General features: G+C 48.5%; 1 protein-coding gene across 1 annotated transcript; it reads right to left on the bottom strand.

The window, feature by feature from the left end:
* Positions 1-10,673: 10,673 nt before the first annotated feature.
* EIF1 (eukaryotic translation initiation factor 1) lies at positions 10,674-13,375 on the bottom strand. The gene is made up of 4 exons (XM_004772741.3): positions 13,178-13,375; positions 12,310-12,473; positions 12,062-12,163; positions 10,674-11,543 (listed from the first exon to the last, which is right to left on the bottom strand). The coding sequence occupies exons 1-4, from the start codon at positions 13,206-13,208 to the stop codon at positions 11,499-11,501; spliced, it is 342 nt and encodes a 113-aa protein (XP_004772798.1). The 5' UTR covers positions 13,209-13,375; the 3' UTR covers positions 10,674-11,498.
* Positions 13,376-14,863: the final 1,488 nt, after the last annotated feature.

Genomic DNA, 14,863 nt, shown 5'->3' with positions numbered 1-14,863 from the left:
AAGGGAGAGGCTGAGGATGCCTCTGTGCTTCAGGCAGTGAGGCCTGGGGAGGGGCGAAGGTGCTGGGACAAACAGTGACACCTGGGAGGTGTTCATGGCAGCAGCAGGGGCGTCTGTGGTCCCTCCCCGGGAAGGGGGGCTGCGGAGGAGGAAGTGGGTTCACGATTTCTGGCTTTACCTGCTTTCCCAGGCTGGTAAGGGAACAGGACCAAGAGGACAGCCCACAGGCTGCTCTCAGGCAGAGCTGAAGAGGGTGCCCTGGGATGAGCTCAGGGGCCAGGTGACCCACTCAGCTGGCTGGGAGGGAGAGCAGAGGGCACCCCACGTTCCAGCCTCGGTCTCCTCTCCCTGGTCCCCCTCTGTCCTTCTCATCTGATGCCCAGCTGTGCCTTTGGAGCGGTGGCTCCTCATGTTAGGATCACCTGGGGGAGCCCTAAACCCACCCCCACACCCAGGGTGCTCATCAGAAGGCTTTTCAAATCAGAAGCAAGGGTGAGACCCAGGGGGTGGCTGGAGTCTGGGTGCGGAATTGGGGTTTGTGCACGTGGGAGGCCAGGACTAGGAGGCTTTGCCATTCTGGGCTGAACCCCAGCTTTGGCACTTCCTAGCTGTGATCTGAGGCAAGTCACAGATTTGGGACACCCCCCCCCCCGACATTTACCTGGGAGGGCCATGGTGAGGGATAACAGAGACACCTGTAGCATTCACTTGGTCTCTGCCACATGGTAAGTTCTCTGTAAGGCTGTCATCATTGGTATTTTCAGTACCACAGCCTTACTTGCCCCTCCTCCGTGCTGCTGCATCCTGCTGACTTCCAGAATATTCTACCCTGCTTTCTTTGATTATTTTCTTCTCTACTCTTTCCTGTAATAGTCCCTAGAGCCTTCCCTCACAGAGCCCATCAGAAGCATAGTGGGGGCTTGAACCTAGACAGATGGATTCTGTAAGCGTTAAGAAAATCCTTTCTGGTGGCGCCTGGGTGGCTCAGTGGGTTAAAGCCTTTGCCTTGGGCTCAGGTCATGATCCCTGCATCCTGGGATGGAGCCCGGCTTCCGGCTCTCTGCTCAGCAGGAAGCCTGCTTCCCTTCCTCTCTTTCTCTGCTTGCCTCTCTGCCTACTTCTGATCTCTGTCAAATAAATAAATAAAATCTTAAAAAAAAAAAAAAAAAAAAGCCTTTCCTTGCTGCTATCCCGCGTTCTCTACAGTGAGCCTTCTCTTCCCTGTACTCCGTAATCTGTGAAGCCAGTGAGTGGGGTTGGTTGGAGGGGCAGATTTGGGCCAGGGAAATGAGGAAGGTTTTGGTAGCTGATTTCACCTGTAATCTTACTTTTTTTTTCTTTTAAGATTTTATTTATTTGTCAGAGAGAGAGACACACACACAGTGAGAGAGGGAGCACAAACAGGGGGAGTGGGAGAGGGAGAAGCAGGCTTCCTGCTGAGCAGGGAGCCCGATGCGGGGTTCGATCCCAGATCTGCTGCTGCTTCTCCTTCGGCCCCTTCCCACCTCACTCATGCTCTCTCTGTCACAAATAAATAAAAAAATCATTAAAAGATACATATATAAGCTCTATTTATTGAGATATAGTGCACATATCACACAATTCACTTTTTTTTAACACCATTCACTCTTTATTTTTTCCATTCCCCCCTCCCTTTTTTTTTTTAGAATTTTTTAAAAAGACTTTATTTATTTATTTGACAGAGATCACAAGTAGGCAGAGAGGCAGGTAGAGAGAGAGAGAGAAGAGGAAGCAGGCTTCCTGCTGAGCAGAGAGCCCGATGCGGGGCTCGATCCCAGGACCCTGGGACCATGACCCGAGCCGAAGGCAGAGACTTTAACCCACTGAGCCCCCCAGGCCCCTCCATTCACTTTTTTAAAGCACACAAGCCAGTGGGTTTCGGCAGATCCACAAAGTGGCACAACGATGACCTTTATCTAGTTCCAGAATATTTGCATCACCCCAAAAGGAAAACCCCCTTACCCATTTGCCGTCACTCCTCATTCCTCCCCATCCCTCTGGAGGGAATGACTGGGAAATGAAAAAGTGGTTTTCAAATAACTGTTTGGGGAGTTGGCACCGCGGAGATCACCTTACGAGGAACTCCCTCCTCATCGACTGGTTGAAATTTAAAGCAGCTCTCTCAAATAGCACTCCGAAAGGAAACCCAAACCACTGGGTTCTAGAACCTTACAGCCACAAGAATTCTAAGAGATGGGGGAAGATGGGCAAAATCAAAGATAAATTATTGACTTGTTCAGGCAGTCCCTGTCACAGGCTGAGTGTGACCCCTTGCCTAAGCATGACTGAAATAATTCAGGTGTTTGTACACTGATTGGTTTAGCATCTGACTCCCCAGCTAGAGTGTAGACTCCGGGAGGAAGAAGGTGGGCTTTGGTTTTTCCATTGCTGACCTGTACTGAGCAAGTCCTCCGGAAATGGGAATGGGTGAGTGAATACGGCAGAGAGTTGGCTGTGGGCTCTGGGCTTGAGAGAGAAATGGAGGCTGGAAACAGAGAATTAGGATCATGAACACTGAAAGCATAATCAGTCATGACCCAGGGTGTGGCCGCCATGGGAGAGGTACCAAAGGCCGAGACTGTCTTCATTCCTTTGGAACTCCTCCTACACTTGGAGAATGGAGAGATGTTAGGTCCAAGCAGGTGGAGAGGTCACAGGGTACCGAATGGGAGATTTTATCGGAGAAGGAAAGAGGGCTGGTGTATGGTGCTCAGGGTTGCAGGAAACAATTGTAGGAGACGAGGACATCCAAGACCCTGTCCGTCTTCCCCTCCTAGAACGTAGTGTCCATTCGGATCTTTGTTCGGGGCTACATTCTCAGTGCCTCAAAGGGTGGTGGGCACAGCTGGGATGCTGCATAAATATTTATTGAATGAATAAATGACTCATGCCATGAGAAGTGAAAATTAGCAGGTGAAGATTCTGTAACATCATGATTTGCTCTCCTTGCCTTGTGTTTCTACTTGGTGGATCCTGGGGGAAAGGGTGAATTAAACCAGTGGTTCTCAAAAGGGGGATGTGGGTTTGCCTCCCAGGGGCATTTAACAATGTCTGGAGATAATTTTGGTTGTCAGGCATGCATGGGAACGAGTGCTATCACCCAGCAGTGGGGGAGGTCAGAGATACTGTTAAACATCCTGTGATACACAGGTCAGGCCCTCTTCCCCAACACATAATTATCTGGGCCCAAATATTAATAGTGCTGAGTTAAGTGAAGCCCCCGGGTTACACGAACCCCCTGGTACTTGTCATAAGCCTGGGCAAGCTCTTCGTGAATCGGTCCACACGAATGTTTTCTATCCTGCATCCAACACAGCAACTGAGCTCTGTCTCAGTGAGTCTTGACTCTTTCCCTGTCCTATCAACAGTCTACAGGACCAACTTGGGATCTTTAGATCTTTTTAGATCTTTCTCATCATATGCCAGCTGTATGCCCAGCATTTTAAGAAAAAAATTACTTGAAGTCGGTAAATTATGATTGGTTCCTTTAAAGTTCGACTTAAAAGATAATCTGTAATAATCATACCGTGCAAAGACAGCTTTTGACTTTCCCCAGTAAAAAAAGGTGACAAAACACTGTTTAAATTTAATTAGAAGGAAAAGCATGACTTCAGACAAATTAAAAAGTGATACTGCATCATGTTTGGTTCTGAGAAAAAAAATGTATCTTAAAATGTAGCTTTAGATTTTGTTATGTAATTAAAAAACAATCTAAGGGGCGCCTGGGTGGCTCAGTGGGTTAATCTGCTGCCTTCGGCTCAGGTCATGATCTCAGGGTCCTGGGATCGAGCCCCGAGTCGGGCTCTCTGCTCAGCAGGGAGCCTGTTTCCCCCTCTCTCTCTCTGCCTGCCTCTCTGCCTACTTGTGATCTCTGTCTGTCAAATAAATAAATAAAATCTAAACAAAACAAAACAAAACAAAAAACAATCTAATGTTCATTGGGATCCCCTTATATTTATTATGGCTTTTGTATTATTTTACCTGGGGGTGACAGAACAGGGTTTCAGATGTCTCACACGCAGGCACATTGTGAACGGCACTACAGAGATGCAGGGTGTCTTCGGTTCCAGTGAAATAGATGTCAAATTAGTTCTAGCCAGCACTGTATTTTCTCCTTCGGCATTATTTTTGACATCTGGGAGACCTCTTAATCAGATGCATGGGACTTGGAGGTCTGGTGGGCTTCGATGGGGGTGGATGGCTAGATCATCATCACTCATGGGCCACCCCCACCCCCCAGTGGTTCTGTCCTGAGGCTCTGGGGGCCAAGTCCAGGCTTGGAACCATTGCAGGGGCTCTCCAGCTGATCCCATGACAGCCAAGTCTCTGTACCTCTTAGCTAGTGCAATGAACCCAATCCATATTCAGCTCACAACTGTTGCTTTCCACACTGTGACAGTTTTTGTGTGTTTTATATTTTAAAAGATTTATTTATTTATTTGACACAGAGAGAGAGCGAGGGAGGGAACACAAGCAGGGGGAGTGGGGAGAGGGAGAAGCAGGCCTCCCACTGAGCAGGGAGCCCGATGTAGGGCTTCATCCCAGGACCCCGGGATCATGACCTGAGCCCAAGGCAGACACTTAACGACTGAGCCACCCAGGGACCTCTTTTTGTGTGTTTTAAATGCACATCTAAAACCATAATAGAAAATGCACTTATAAAAATTAAAAGTCATGGGGGACCTGGCTGGTTTAGTCGATGGACTATGTGACTCTTGATCTCAGGGTTGTGAGTTCAAGCCCCACGTTTGGTGTAGAGATTACTTAAAAATAATATCTTAAAAAATGAAAGTCATAATATTACTGTCTTTTTTTTTTTTTAAGATTTTTATTTATTTATTCGACAGAGATCACATGTAGGCAGAGAGGCAGGCAGTGAGAGAGGAATGGAAGCAGGCTCCCTGCTGAGCAGAGAGCCCGATGTGGGGCTCGATCTCAGGACCCTGGGATCAAGACCTGAGTCGAAGGCAGAGGCTTTAACCCACTGAGCCACCCAGGTGCCCCTATTACTGTCTTTTTTTAACCAGTTTGCAGACCACAATATGAGGCCTGCTAATTTTATGGTTCAAACCCATGCTTCTCAAGCTTTGCTAAGTGCCGCTTATTAAAATGAAGATGGCTTCAGGGAGTTTGGGGTTGGGCTTGAAATTCTGTCCGTCCAACGAGCTCCCAGGGGACACTGAGCAGCAAGAGTCTATAGTTCTGGGGCGCCTGGGTCGCTCAGTCGGGGTAGAGTCTGCCTTCGGCTCTCTAGTGATCCTGGGGTCCTGGGAGCAAGTCCTGTTTCGGGCTCCCTGCTCAGGGGGGAGCCTGCTTCTCCCTCTACCTGCCGCTCCTCCTGCTTGTGCTCTCCCTCCGTCCCTCTCTCTCTCTAACAAAGAAATAAAGAAAATCTTAAAAAAAAAAAAGTGTCTGTAGTTCTGTCTCGAAGGTGGACCACGAAACCTAGGTAGGTCACAGCTCTCTGCATTGACTTCATTCTTGTTTTCTCCTGCTGCACAGAAATGGACAATCAATGACTTGACACACAGGGAATGACAGTAGCGTTTATGCCCCGCATTAACATTTCCAACCTCTGTGCTCCCTGTGCTTCCTGTTTTTAGCTGATTGTTCATTCTAGGTATAAATGGACCATCAAGTACTAAGATTAAAGACAATTTAAACTGGGCGACGGCCCGGGCTGCTGAGGCGGGGTGGTGGCTGACGGCTGTGGCTTGCGCGGTCTGTGTACCTTCTGGCCGGCACAGTCGGTTTGGGAGCTGTTTAGAAATATCTTTAAATAGTTATTCATTTTCAAAGTCGATATTGGAATAGGCACGTTTCTGCTTGGAGTGCTGTGCTTGAGAAAACTTTGTTAATCCTGGGGCTGTGTGAGACTGGGGAGGAAACCACAGACCCGTGAGTCTTAGCTGGTTTGGGTAACGGGCTCTTTTAAGAATCTGATAAAAGCCGTGGACAGTTCTTCTTAAATATTTTTTATTTGACAGAGAGAGAGGGATCACAAGTAGGCAGAGGGGCAGACAGAGAGGGAGAGGGGAAAACAGGTTTCCCGCTGAGCAGAGAGCCTGATGTGGGGCTTGATCCCAGGACCCTGAGATCTTGACCTGAGCTGAAGGCAGAGGCTTAACCCACTGAGCCACCCAGGCGCCCCATGCCGTGGACAGTCTTACCAGAACATGCCCACATGTACCTCACACACAAAACATCAGGGATTGGTTTCTCAGGTGCTGGTAACCAAGTTATGACTCTTGGCCACCCCCTTCTCAAACCATCTTAAATACAATACTTCTGATTGCTTTCCCTGAAGCTTAGCTCTGGTAATGCTCTCTCCCGCTCATGTTTCCTCAATAGCTCCCATTAGACAAGCAGTGTTTCCCAAGTGTGGTTTGTGGCCCTCCCACATGAACTGGCCGATGCTGGTTAAAATGGCAGGTTCCTGAGCCCCACATCAGAACCTCTGGATCAGGGTCTCTGGCTCTAGAAGGGGGGGCATTTCCTGGAACATTGTGGGCCAGGCATTCTGACCTCAGAGGCTCTGTTGTACCTCATACCAAGTGAATAAAATGCAGCCACAGGCCAAATAGACATTTTCTGTAGTATTTTTGGAAAGATGTATAAATTTTATAAATCTGAGTTTTTGTTTTTTTTTTAAGACTTTATTTATTTATTTGACAGACAGAGATCACAAGTAGACAGGGAGGCAGGCGGGGGGGGGGGAGGGCAGGGGGAAGCAGGCTTCCTGCTGAGCAGGGATCATGACCTGAGCCAAAGGCAGAGGCTTAACCCACTGAGCCACCCAGGCATCCCATAAATCTGAGTTTTGTTAAAAATAATATTATTCTTGAGGCGTCTGGGTGCCTTGGTCTGTTAAGCGTCTGCCTTCGGCTCAGGTCTTAATCCCAGGGTCCTGGGATTGAGCCCCGCATCAGGCTCCCTGCTCAGTCGGGAGCCTGCTTCTCCCTCTGCCACTCCCCCTGCTTGTGCTCTCTCTGTCAAATAAAATCTAATATATATATATATATATATATATATATTGTTCTTAGGGCATCTAAGTGTCTGACTCTTGATCTCAGCTGAGACCTTGACCTCAAGGTTTTGAGTTCAAGCCCTACTTAAAAAAACTGTTCTTTCTCTAGAAATTTTTATTACATTTACATATAGTTATACAAGAATTATATATCAGTGACAGCCAGTGCTACCTCTTGTAGTGTTAAACACTTGCTCATTCTGAGTCTTACAGTTTTTTGGTCAAATTTTGGAGATGATCAGTTTCTTCCAGTACCTAGACGTTACTGTAGGCTCTTGAAAAGCAGGTGGGATTATTCAGCTCACACCCAATGGAGCCCTATCCTGGGTGGGGCCTAGAATCTAAAAAATTTTTTAAAGATTTTATTAGAGAGAGAGAGAGCACAAGTAAGCAGAGAAGCAGGCAGAGGGAGAGGGAGAAGCAGGCTCTCCACTGAGCAGAGAGCTTGATGCGGGGCTCAATCCCAGGACCCCAGGACCATGACCTGAGCTGAAGGCAGCTGCTTAACCCACTGAGCCACCCAGGCACCCCTAGAATCTGAATTTTTTAACATGCTTCCCAAGAACTGTGTATTATGAATATTTGAATTAGGAGGATTTAAGAGAGTCCAAGTGAAGAAACGGCCAAAGCCTCACACTATTTGCTAACTCTGAAATAAATGTGTACCTCCTGAAAAGTTCAATAGTCCGGGAGCTCTTCCATTTCAAAGCCTTATGGACAGTCAACTGTGTTTTGACACTCTTGCCACCGGGGGGCAGCACTCAGGCTGGTAAACAAGGAAGCCGGGCAATTCCAGAGCTGGTTGACCGGTTGTTTAGTTCCCAAATATATCGTGTTTCTTTGTCCTATTTATAGGTAAACTTTGAATAGGTTTTAAAGTAGTTTTTGTGGATTCCTGTGCAGTTGTAGCTGACCAGTACTCATCTCGTCAGGAAATGGGAGAGGGAAGGGGAGAGAGGCGACCAGAGGGAGCGAGGAGGCGGAGAGGAGACTGGGGCGGGAGAGAGGAGCCAAGAGCCCAGGGCTGGGACACACTCCTCATCGTGTTCTGCTCTTGGCTGTGACTCTTTTAACACAGACTAACCTCTGAATGTTTTCAGCTTTGGCTCAGCCCACCGCGACCTCACATCAACCTTCCAGCCTTCCTTCCCCTCTGCTCCCTTCTCATCGCCTACATGCTGGCTCATTGCATCACTTCTCTGAATCTGTTTTTCCATGGGGCTGAGTCCCTACTGTTAAATAAAGAGGCCAGTGTAGCTATAGGCGCTTAGCACAGCCCTGGCATATAGTGAGAGACAATACTACATTATTTCTGCTCTGTACGAGGTCTTTGTTCCAGCCAAATGGTCCTACCTTAGGGCCCTGAGACACTGGGTGTTCTCACCTCTGGGTCTTGATTCTGACCAGAACACCCTGACTTAAGATGACACCAATTTAAAAAAATATATATTTTATTTATTTATTTGACAGAGAGAGAGATCACAAGCAGGCAGAGAGGCAGGTGGCGGGGGTGGGTGGTGGGTGGGTGGGAGTGGAAGCAGGCTCCCTGCAGAGAGAAGAGCCTGATGCAGGGCTTGCTCCCAGGACCCTGAGATATGACCTGAGCTGAAGGCAGAGGCTTAACCCACTGAACCATCCAGGCACCCCAAGATGACACCAATTTTAATGAAGCCTTTCCTGGCCCCCCCAAGTATGGACCGGGTGGGGAAGATTTCCCAGTCCCAAACACCTGCAGCTCTTTGGACAGGCCAGTGGCAGTACTGGTTCCTTTCTGCCTCATGTTCAAGGAGTGTGCTGGTCCTCCACGCTATTGGGCCATCTGCTTCCCGAACACAGGGTGTCCTCCTGACTACTTTGAGTGGACCCCATGACTCCCCAGGCTGTATGCTGCATACAACAGTCTCTGTAATATGAGCTATTTAGTTTTTATTTTTAAAGATTTTATTTATTTATTTATTTATTTATTTGACAGACATGGATCACAAGTAGGCAGAGAGAGGGAGGGGGAGAAGCAGGCTCCCTGCCGAGCAGAGCCAGATGTGGGGCTCTATCCCAGGACACTGGGATCATGACCTGAGCTGCCGAAGGCAGAGGCTTTAACCCACTGAGCCACCCAGGTGCCCCTGTAGAATGAGCTATTTAAATTGTTAATGTATAAACTACACATTAACAAAGCACAGTTGTGCCCATTTGATGGGGAAAATTCGCAGGGCTACTCAGTGGTAGAGTTTCATCTAGAACCCAGGATCTCTGGCTTCTGCCCTTCCCAAATGGGCACAACTGTGCTTTGTATTAGGCCGGAGATACTGAATTAGGGTGTTCCCCAAACTGCCACGCTTACAGGCAGTTGTTGTTTTAAAAGATTTATTTATTTATTTGACAGAGATCACAAGTAGGCTGAGAGGCAGGCAGAGAGAAAGAGGAGGAAGCAGGCTCCCTGCTGAGCAGATAGCCGGTGGGGCTCGGCTCGATCTCAGCACCTTGGGATCATGACCAGAGCCTAAGGCAGAGGCTTTAACCCACTGAGCCACCCCCTGCCCCCAGGCATTTGTTTTGATTGGTTCTAGATGGTTGATTTGATACTGATGCTGCTAGCTTAACTCCATCTCATTTCTTTCTAGAAAACTAAAGTCTTTAAAAAGGTCAAAGTTTTCTCAATAGCCTAGCACAGGACCTACTGTTATTAACCTACTTGATTCTGTTTTATTTTCTGATTGTGGGCTTCTGTGGGTTTGGCCTCCAAGGTTCCTATTAGAAGTTTCTAAGAGCCCTTCTGCTTTACAGTCAAATCTTAGATTTACAACAATCACCCAAACATTCTAACAATGCCCTCACGTCTGGTAGCAATTGGTTAAGTTCCTGTTTGCTAAACAGAGGTTTTACAGGACCTTAAATGAGACCAGTTTATCTCCCAGATTACAATCCTCTACTCTCATGGCAGTGGCCGCCATCTCAGCCTCCAATCTCATCTCCCCTTCTAGGTTGGCCTCTATACAGTCTTGTTCACAAGGCTGCCAGCTGACCATCTACAAGAGGGGAACAAGTGTGGATTCTTCAGGACTCCTCTCTGCAGTTTGCAGCCTTTATTTATGACCTGAAATTGGTACCAACTCATGATCCACATGCTGGGAGAATTTTAGCAGAATTAATGGCACCAGGAACAAACTTCCACATACTCATTGCCCTTTCAAGGGATGGCCTCCGGACTGTACTTCAACTTCTCAGAATACTTCTAATCATTGAAGCACATGATAAATCTATTCCCTAGAGAAGGCCTTTTTTGTACCTCATATGGGTGTGAGGATTCAATGAAGTCCTACACTACTGTCTTTGTTACAGCCTTCAAGCTGAGGTCCTATCACTGAGCAGACTCCAAACTGCTCCACAGCACAAGTTCCTCCATAGCCACTGGGAGGGGACAGCCGTTACCACATCTGACCACCATGCCTGCAACACAGCTGACCTGTGGGGAACTTGGGAAAGAAAAAGCTCACTGAAGGTTTTCTTGGCCAAGAGGTTGAGGTCCCAGTTGAGCTACGGGCATAGACTACCCCTCACTGCCCATTTCTGTGGTTCCTTCACACATATGAGACTGATTGAGAAAATACAATCTTCAAGTCAGGTGTTTCTGAAAACAAGTTTTATTTAAATAAGGGTTTAAATACATTACATAACATTAAAACTGAAGGAAGAAATAAACCAAAAACCAGTCTGTTACTTCACATGGCATTGGGCAGCTGTCGCTAGTAAGTTGCAAGCTCTATAGCTAGCTACGTGACTGACACATCAATTTGAAGTTTGTTCCCTTGTCAAAAGTTTAACTCAGATAGAAGGTTGGCCTCACATTCTGGTGTTTGGACATCCATTAGCTAGGATATGTCTGGTCAAAAAGACCTGGTGGCAAGTCAGATGTCCTAGGACGCTTCACTAGAGGGAAGGTGGCTGCCCTAAGCTCTGCCCACCTGGTCAGGTTGGAGACACCAGGGATTGAGCTTTGACTACCGGTGACTCCCTGTAGCAGCACAGCTGCGGTTGCCGTCTTACCCCATCCTGTCCTCTCAGCTTCACCATGGACTGTTCAGGTAGTGACATTCTCTTAGGGCAGGGAACTCTGAAGAGGGAGAGCCGAGGAGCTTCCGGCCAGACATAGCCGTCTGTGATCTTGGGGCTCTGTGCTGGACCGAAACCTCACGTTACTGCTTGGTTTCAGGCCAGACACTGCCAGGCGCCTACTGCTTGACCTCTGTTTAAATGAGGGACTTCAAGACTAGACAGCATGGCTCTTTTCAGTTTATTGCATGAAGGAGTTACACTAGTCCAAGTTAAAAGCAGACCCCAAATGGTTACATTATACAAGCTGTGAGGTTTTTAAACTTGTGACAAGGGACAGAAGGGAAATTCTACTCATTGCAAGGAAATCCTCACTTAAGCTTCAGTGAGCCAAAAGCACTTAAAACCCATGAACCTTCAGCTGGTCGTCCTTAGCCAGTCCAATCTGCAAAGAAAAGAAAACAAGGTTATAGGAGGAGATATGAAAAGAATTCAAGTGTCCATTTCTGATGGCAACAACTCTGTTTGCTTGCTTCTACACTGGGCAAAAGTCCCAGACCCAAGGCACACACTTTGGAGCACCACGGGCACAATGGTTTGTTAACTCAGAGTATGCAGTTAGAAACCAATGATGTAACAGGATTTTAGCACTTAGGAACAGTCAGCCAGACATCCTGTTTTATTATCTGTGTGCAATTTAAAATGGCATCTTTAAAGTAGATCCATATACATGGCAACTGTCTGGCTAAGTTGGTAGGGCACGCAACTCTTCACCTTGGGGATCTGAGTTCCACGCAAACAGTGATATAAGTCAGACAAGTCTACCGGTGTATATATTTCACAACTCAACCACTGTTTTGCTTAGCGCTACAGAACAAACTTCTGTGTCCCCAGGAGAGCTTGAACAGAGGACAGAGATCTGACAGTGGCACAAACGGATTCTGAAGAACTGATTGAACTCACCTCCACCAGGAACTGGCATATGTTCTTGCGCTGGTCACCCTGTAGCTGAATTACTTCTCCATATTCTGGATGCTCAATTACAGTACCATTGCAGGCAAATTTCTGCAAGCAGCGATGAAGTAAAACAAATTAGACCAAGCGAACAGGCTGAGGGCACTTAACAATCCCTAATGAGAAGCAATCCAAGTCAGCACCCCCAACCTGAGCAAGTTAAATATGATTTTCCTACAATCTCATTTAAAACCTACCTTCTTAAACGCCTTCACTAGTTTCTTTTTATCGTAATCATCAGCGATCCCTTGGACAGTAGTAAGGGTCTTCCTGCCGTTTCTCTGTTGAATTCTTATATGGATATAATCCTCAGTGCCAGCAGGAAGCAGATCATCACCCTTACTTGCATCAGCAAAGGGGTCTGGGAAGAAAGATCAAGCTCATTTAGAGCTGTTGGGGCTCGGACGCCACTGCCACCCTTCCAAAGCATCTTTTTTGCGCGCGTACAAACTAATACTGAAATCACCAGGGCTTAGGTCACGTCAGATCTGTCCTTGCTGGCTGTCCGCGAACGGGTCAGTCCGGGGCGGCCGGCTTTCCCAGAGCCAGGGAGAGCCTGGGCCTCCTGCCCCAGGCCCGCCCCCAGAGGATGATCACGTGCCGGGGGAGCCTGGGCCGGCAGGCAGCGCCCCACCCGGCTGATGCAACAGGCCGGAACCCGAGCTCCAAGGCGGGGCCAAGCTTCCTGCCCCATTGGCGCGAGCGTTTGTCACTTAGGGCTGGCGCCGCCTCTCACTCCCAGCTCCGTGACAACGGCGGTGACGTAACGGACGTGACGCAGGGGTGGCGGGAGGGGGCGGGTGTGGCCCAAGGCGGCCCGGGAGCCATTAGTAAATGCGCCACCCGAGACGCCGGGCCCGCCCAAGGGCTGCCTCCCAGCCCGCTCCTTCCGGTCGCGCTTTAAGGGCCGACCCCAGGGCCCAATTCGGGGCCCTGCTTCCTGCGAGTCCACACACCTTCTATCAGCCTGCGTTTACGAAAGCCCGGAGCATCCGGCAGGTGTCCGAGCCCGGACACTTCGCCGCCCCACCCAGGCCTCACCCCTTGGACCTCTCCGCAGCTTACCGAAAGAGTGGAGGTTCTGGATAGCGGACATACGATACGATTCCTTTTCCTCGGTGGAAACGGCCTGCGGAAGGCGGCGGCGGCGGGAGAAGGCGGGCGGGGGGGACGGAGCGTCGGGAAGCGAGGGGGCTCAAGGGGGAGGCTGCTGAGTCCTCGGCGGCGGCTCAGTGACTGGGGCGGAGGGGCGGCGCCTGTATTCACTTATATAGCCGCCCCTGTGACGCCAGCGCGCTGCCCTCACGTCCCGGCCCCACCCACGGCGTCGTGGCCTCCGCGCCCTGGCGCCGCCGCTTCCGATTGGTTCGGGGGCGGGGACGCGGGACGGCGCTTGCGCAGGAACTCTTGCGCTGCAGGAGGGCGTCCTCTCGATTCCCCGAGAGGTGGAAGGGGGAGGGAAAGGTTGGTCCGTCTAGGCGCCTGCGCAGTGCAGGAGGAGGGTGTCAGGGTGGCGCAGGAAACTGGCCGAGGCTTCTGGAGCGCGTTGCTTCTTCTGTTCTCTGGCACATTCCACCTGGTTGATCCTGTTGCAGCCCGATCTGCTTGGAAAAGAGCGTTTGCATGAGTTAGATCGGCTCTCCTTAAATAAGGCTTAGATGCTGAACCTCCCAGACGCGACGAATTCCCACTGTCTCATACTCTCCCAGTTACCCACGTAATCTTCCTTACGGATATAGAGCAGCACTTTTAAATCAACACTGATATCAACACTGGTATCAACAATGATATAACTCAAGCCTTAACTTCATCATTTAGATTAAGTTACTCTTCAGATGAATCTAATCTAAAAATGGATTAATCTACCTTAAATACATCATTCATACAATCTAAAGAAAAAATGCCCAGCTCATTAACCTGGGTTCAAGGGGGAGTGAGGCGGGTTCTGGGGGCTAAAAGAATTCAGGCACCCGAAGGGTGTCCTGTGTGTCCTCCAAGTTGTGTGGGGTAGAACCTTACCAGAGAGGAGTCAAAATATTTTCTTCAAAACAGTCAACCTTTCTTGATCTTTCAATATATAAATTGAAATGTTCTCAGTTGCAAGGGTGAATAGAGGGGATTTAGACACCAAAGGCTTCCAGGGGCCAGGAAGGTAAGATAAAGGAGTGTGATGTGATGGGGTGTGGAGGGGACCGGGGTGAGAACTAGGGGTTATCGAAACGATGGGCGATGTGAGCCCCAGGTGACGCATAGAGGGTGGGAAAGAGCCCATTTGTGGGGGCAGGGTGAGAGCCTGCAAGATGAGGTGAGAAACCCCAAGGAAGGAAAATTTAGGTGTACTTGATAGTTGTTTTGATTGCATATTTACTAAGTTACCTTTTAATAATTTGGCTTCCTTGATACCAGGAAGGGGGGAACCAAAGCTAGAAGTCATGGGCATCTCAGACGTCCTTCCCTACCTGCCCTCCACCTAGGAACTTCTGCCCTCATAGACATGGCTGTGCTTGAAAGGGGTTTGAGGAAAGAGAGTGTGAATGAGTTAGAACTAGCCTTCCCAGTTTGCAGACATATTTTGTTATACATATTTTTAAATTAACAACATGGTCTTGCCTATCAATCTTCCCTTTTAGGAAAAGACCCTTTCTGTGCCATTTTAAAGAAATTCTTTCTCTCCTTTGAGTAAATAAAGATACTCTTTTTGTTGTTTGTTTGTTTCAAAAGCTTTTTTTATATTATTTATTATTATTTTAA

Source organism: Mustela putorius, unplaced genomic scaffold (assembly GCF_011764305.1).
Source record: "Mustela putorius furo isolate JIRA1106 unplaced genomic scaffold, ASM1176430v1.1 tig00000487_pilon_pilon_pilon, whole genome shotgun sequence".
In the NCBI taxonomy this organism is placed as follows: Eukaryota; Metazoa; Chordata; class Mammalia; order Carnivora; family Mustelidae; genus Mustela; species Mustela putorius.
This window is presented reverse-complemented; position numbering and strand designations above follow the sequence as displayed.

Coding starts and splice junctions, on each gene's coding strand:
- EIF1 (XM_004772741.3), bottom strand. CDS start 13,208: ATGTCCGCTATCCAGAACCTCCACTCTTTCG. Junction 12,164..12,309: donor TAGTGAAGGCGTTTAAGAAG/GTAGGTTTTAAA, acceptor CGCTGCTTGCAG/AAATTTGCCTGCAATGGTAC. Junction 11,544..12,061: donor TATGCCAGTTCCTGGTGGAG/GTGAGTTCAATC, acceptor TTTTCTTTGCAG/ATTGGACTGGCTAAGGACGA.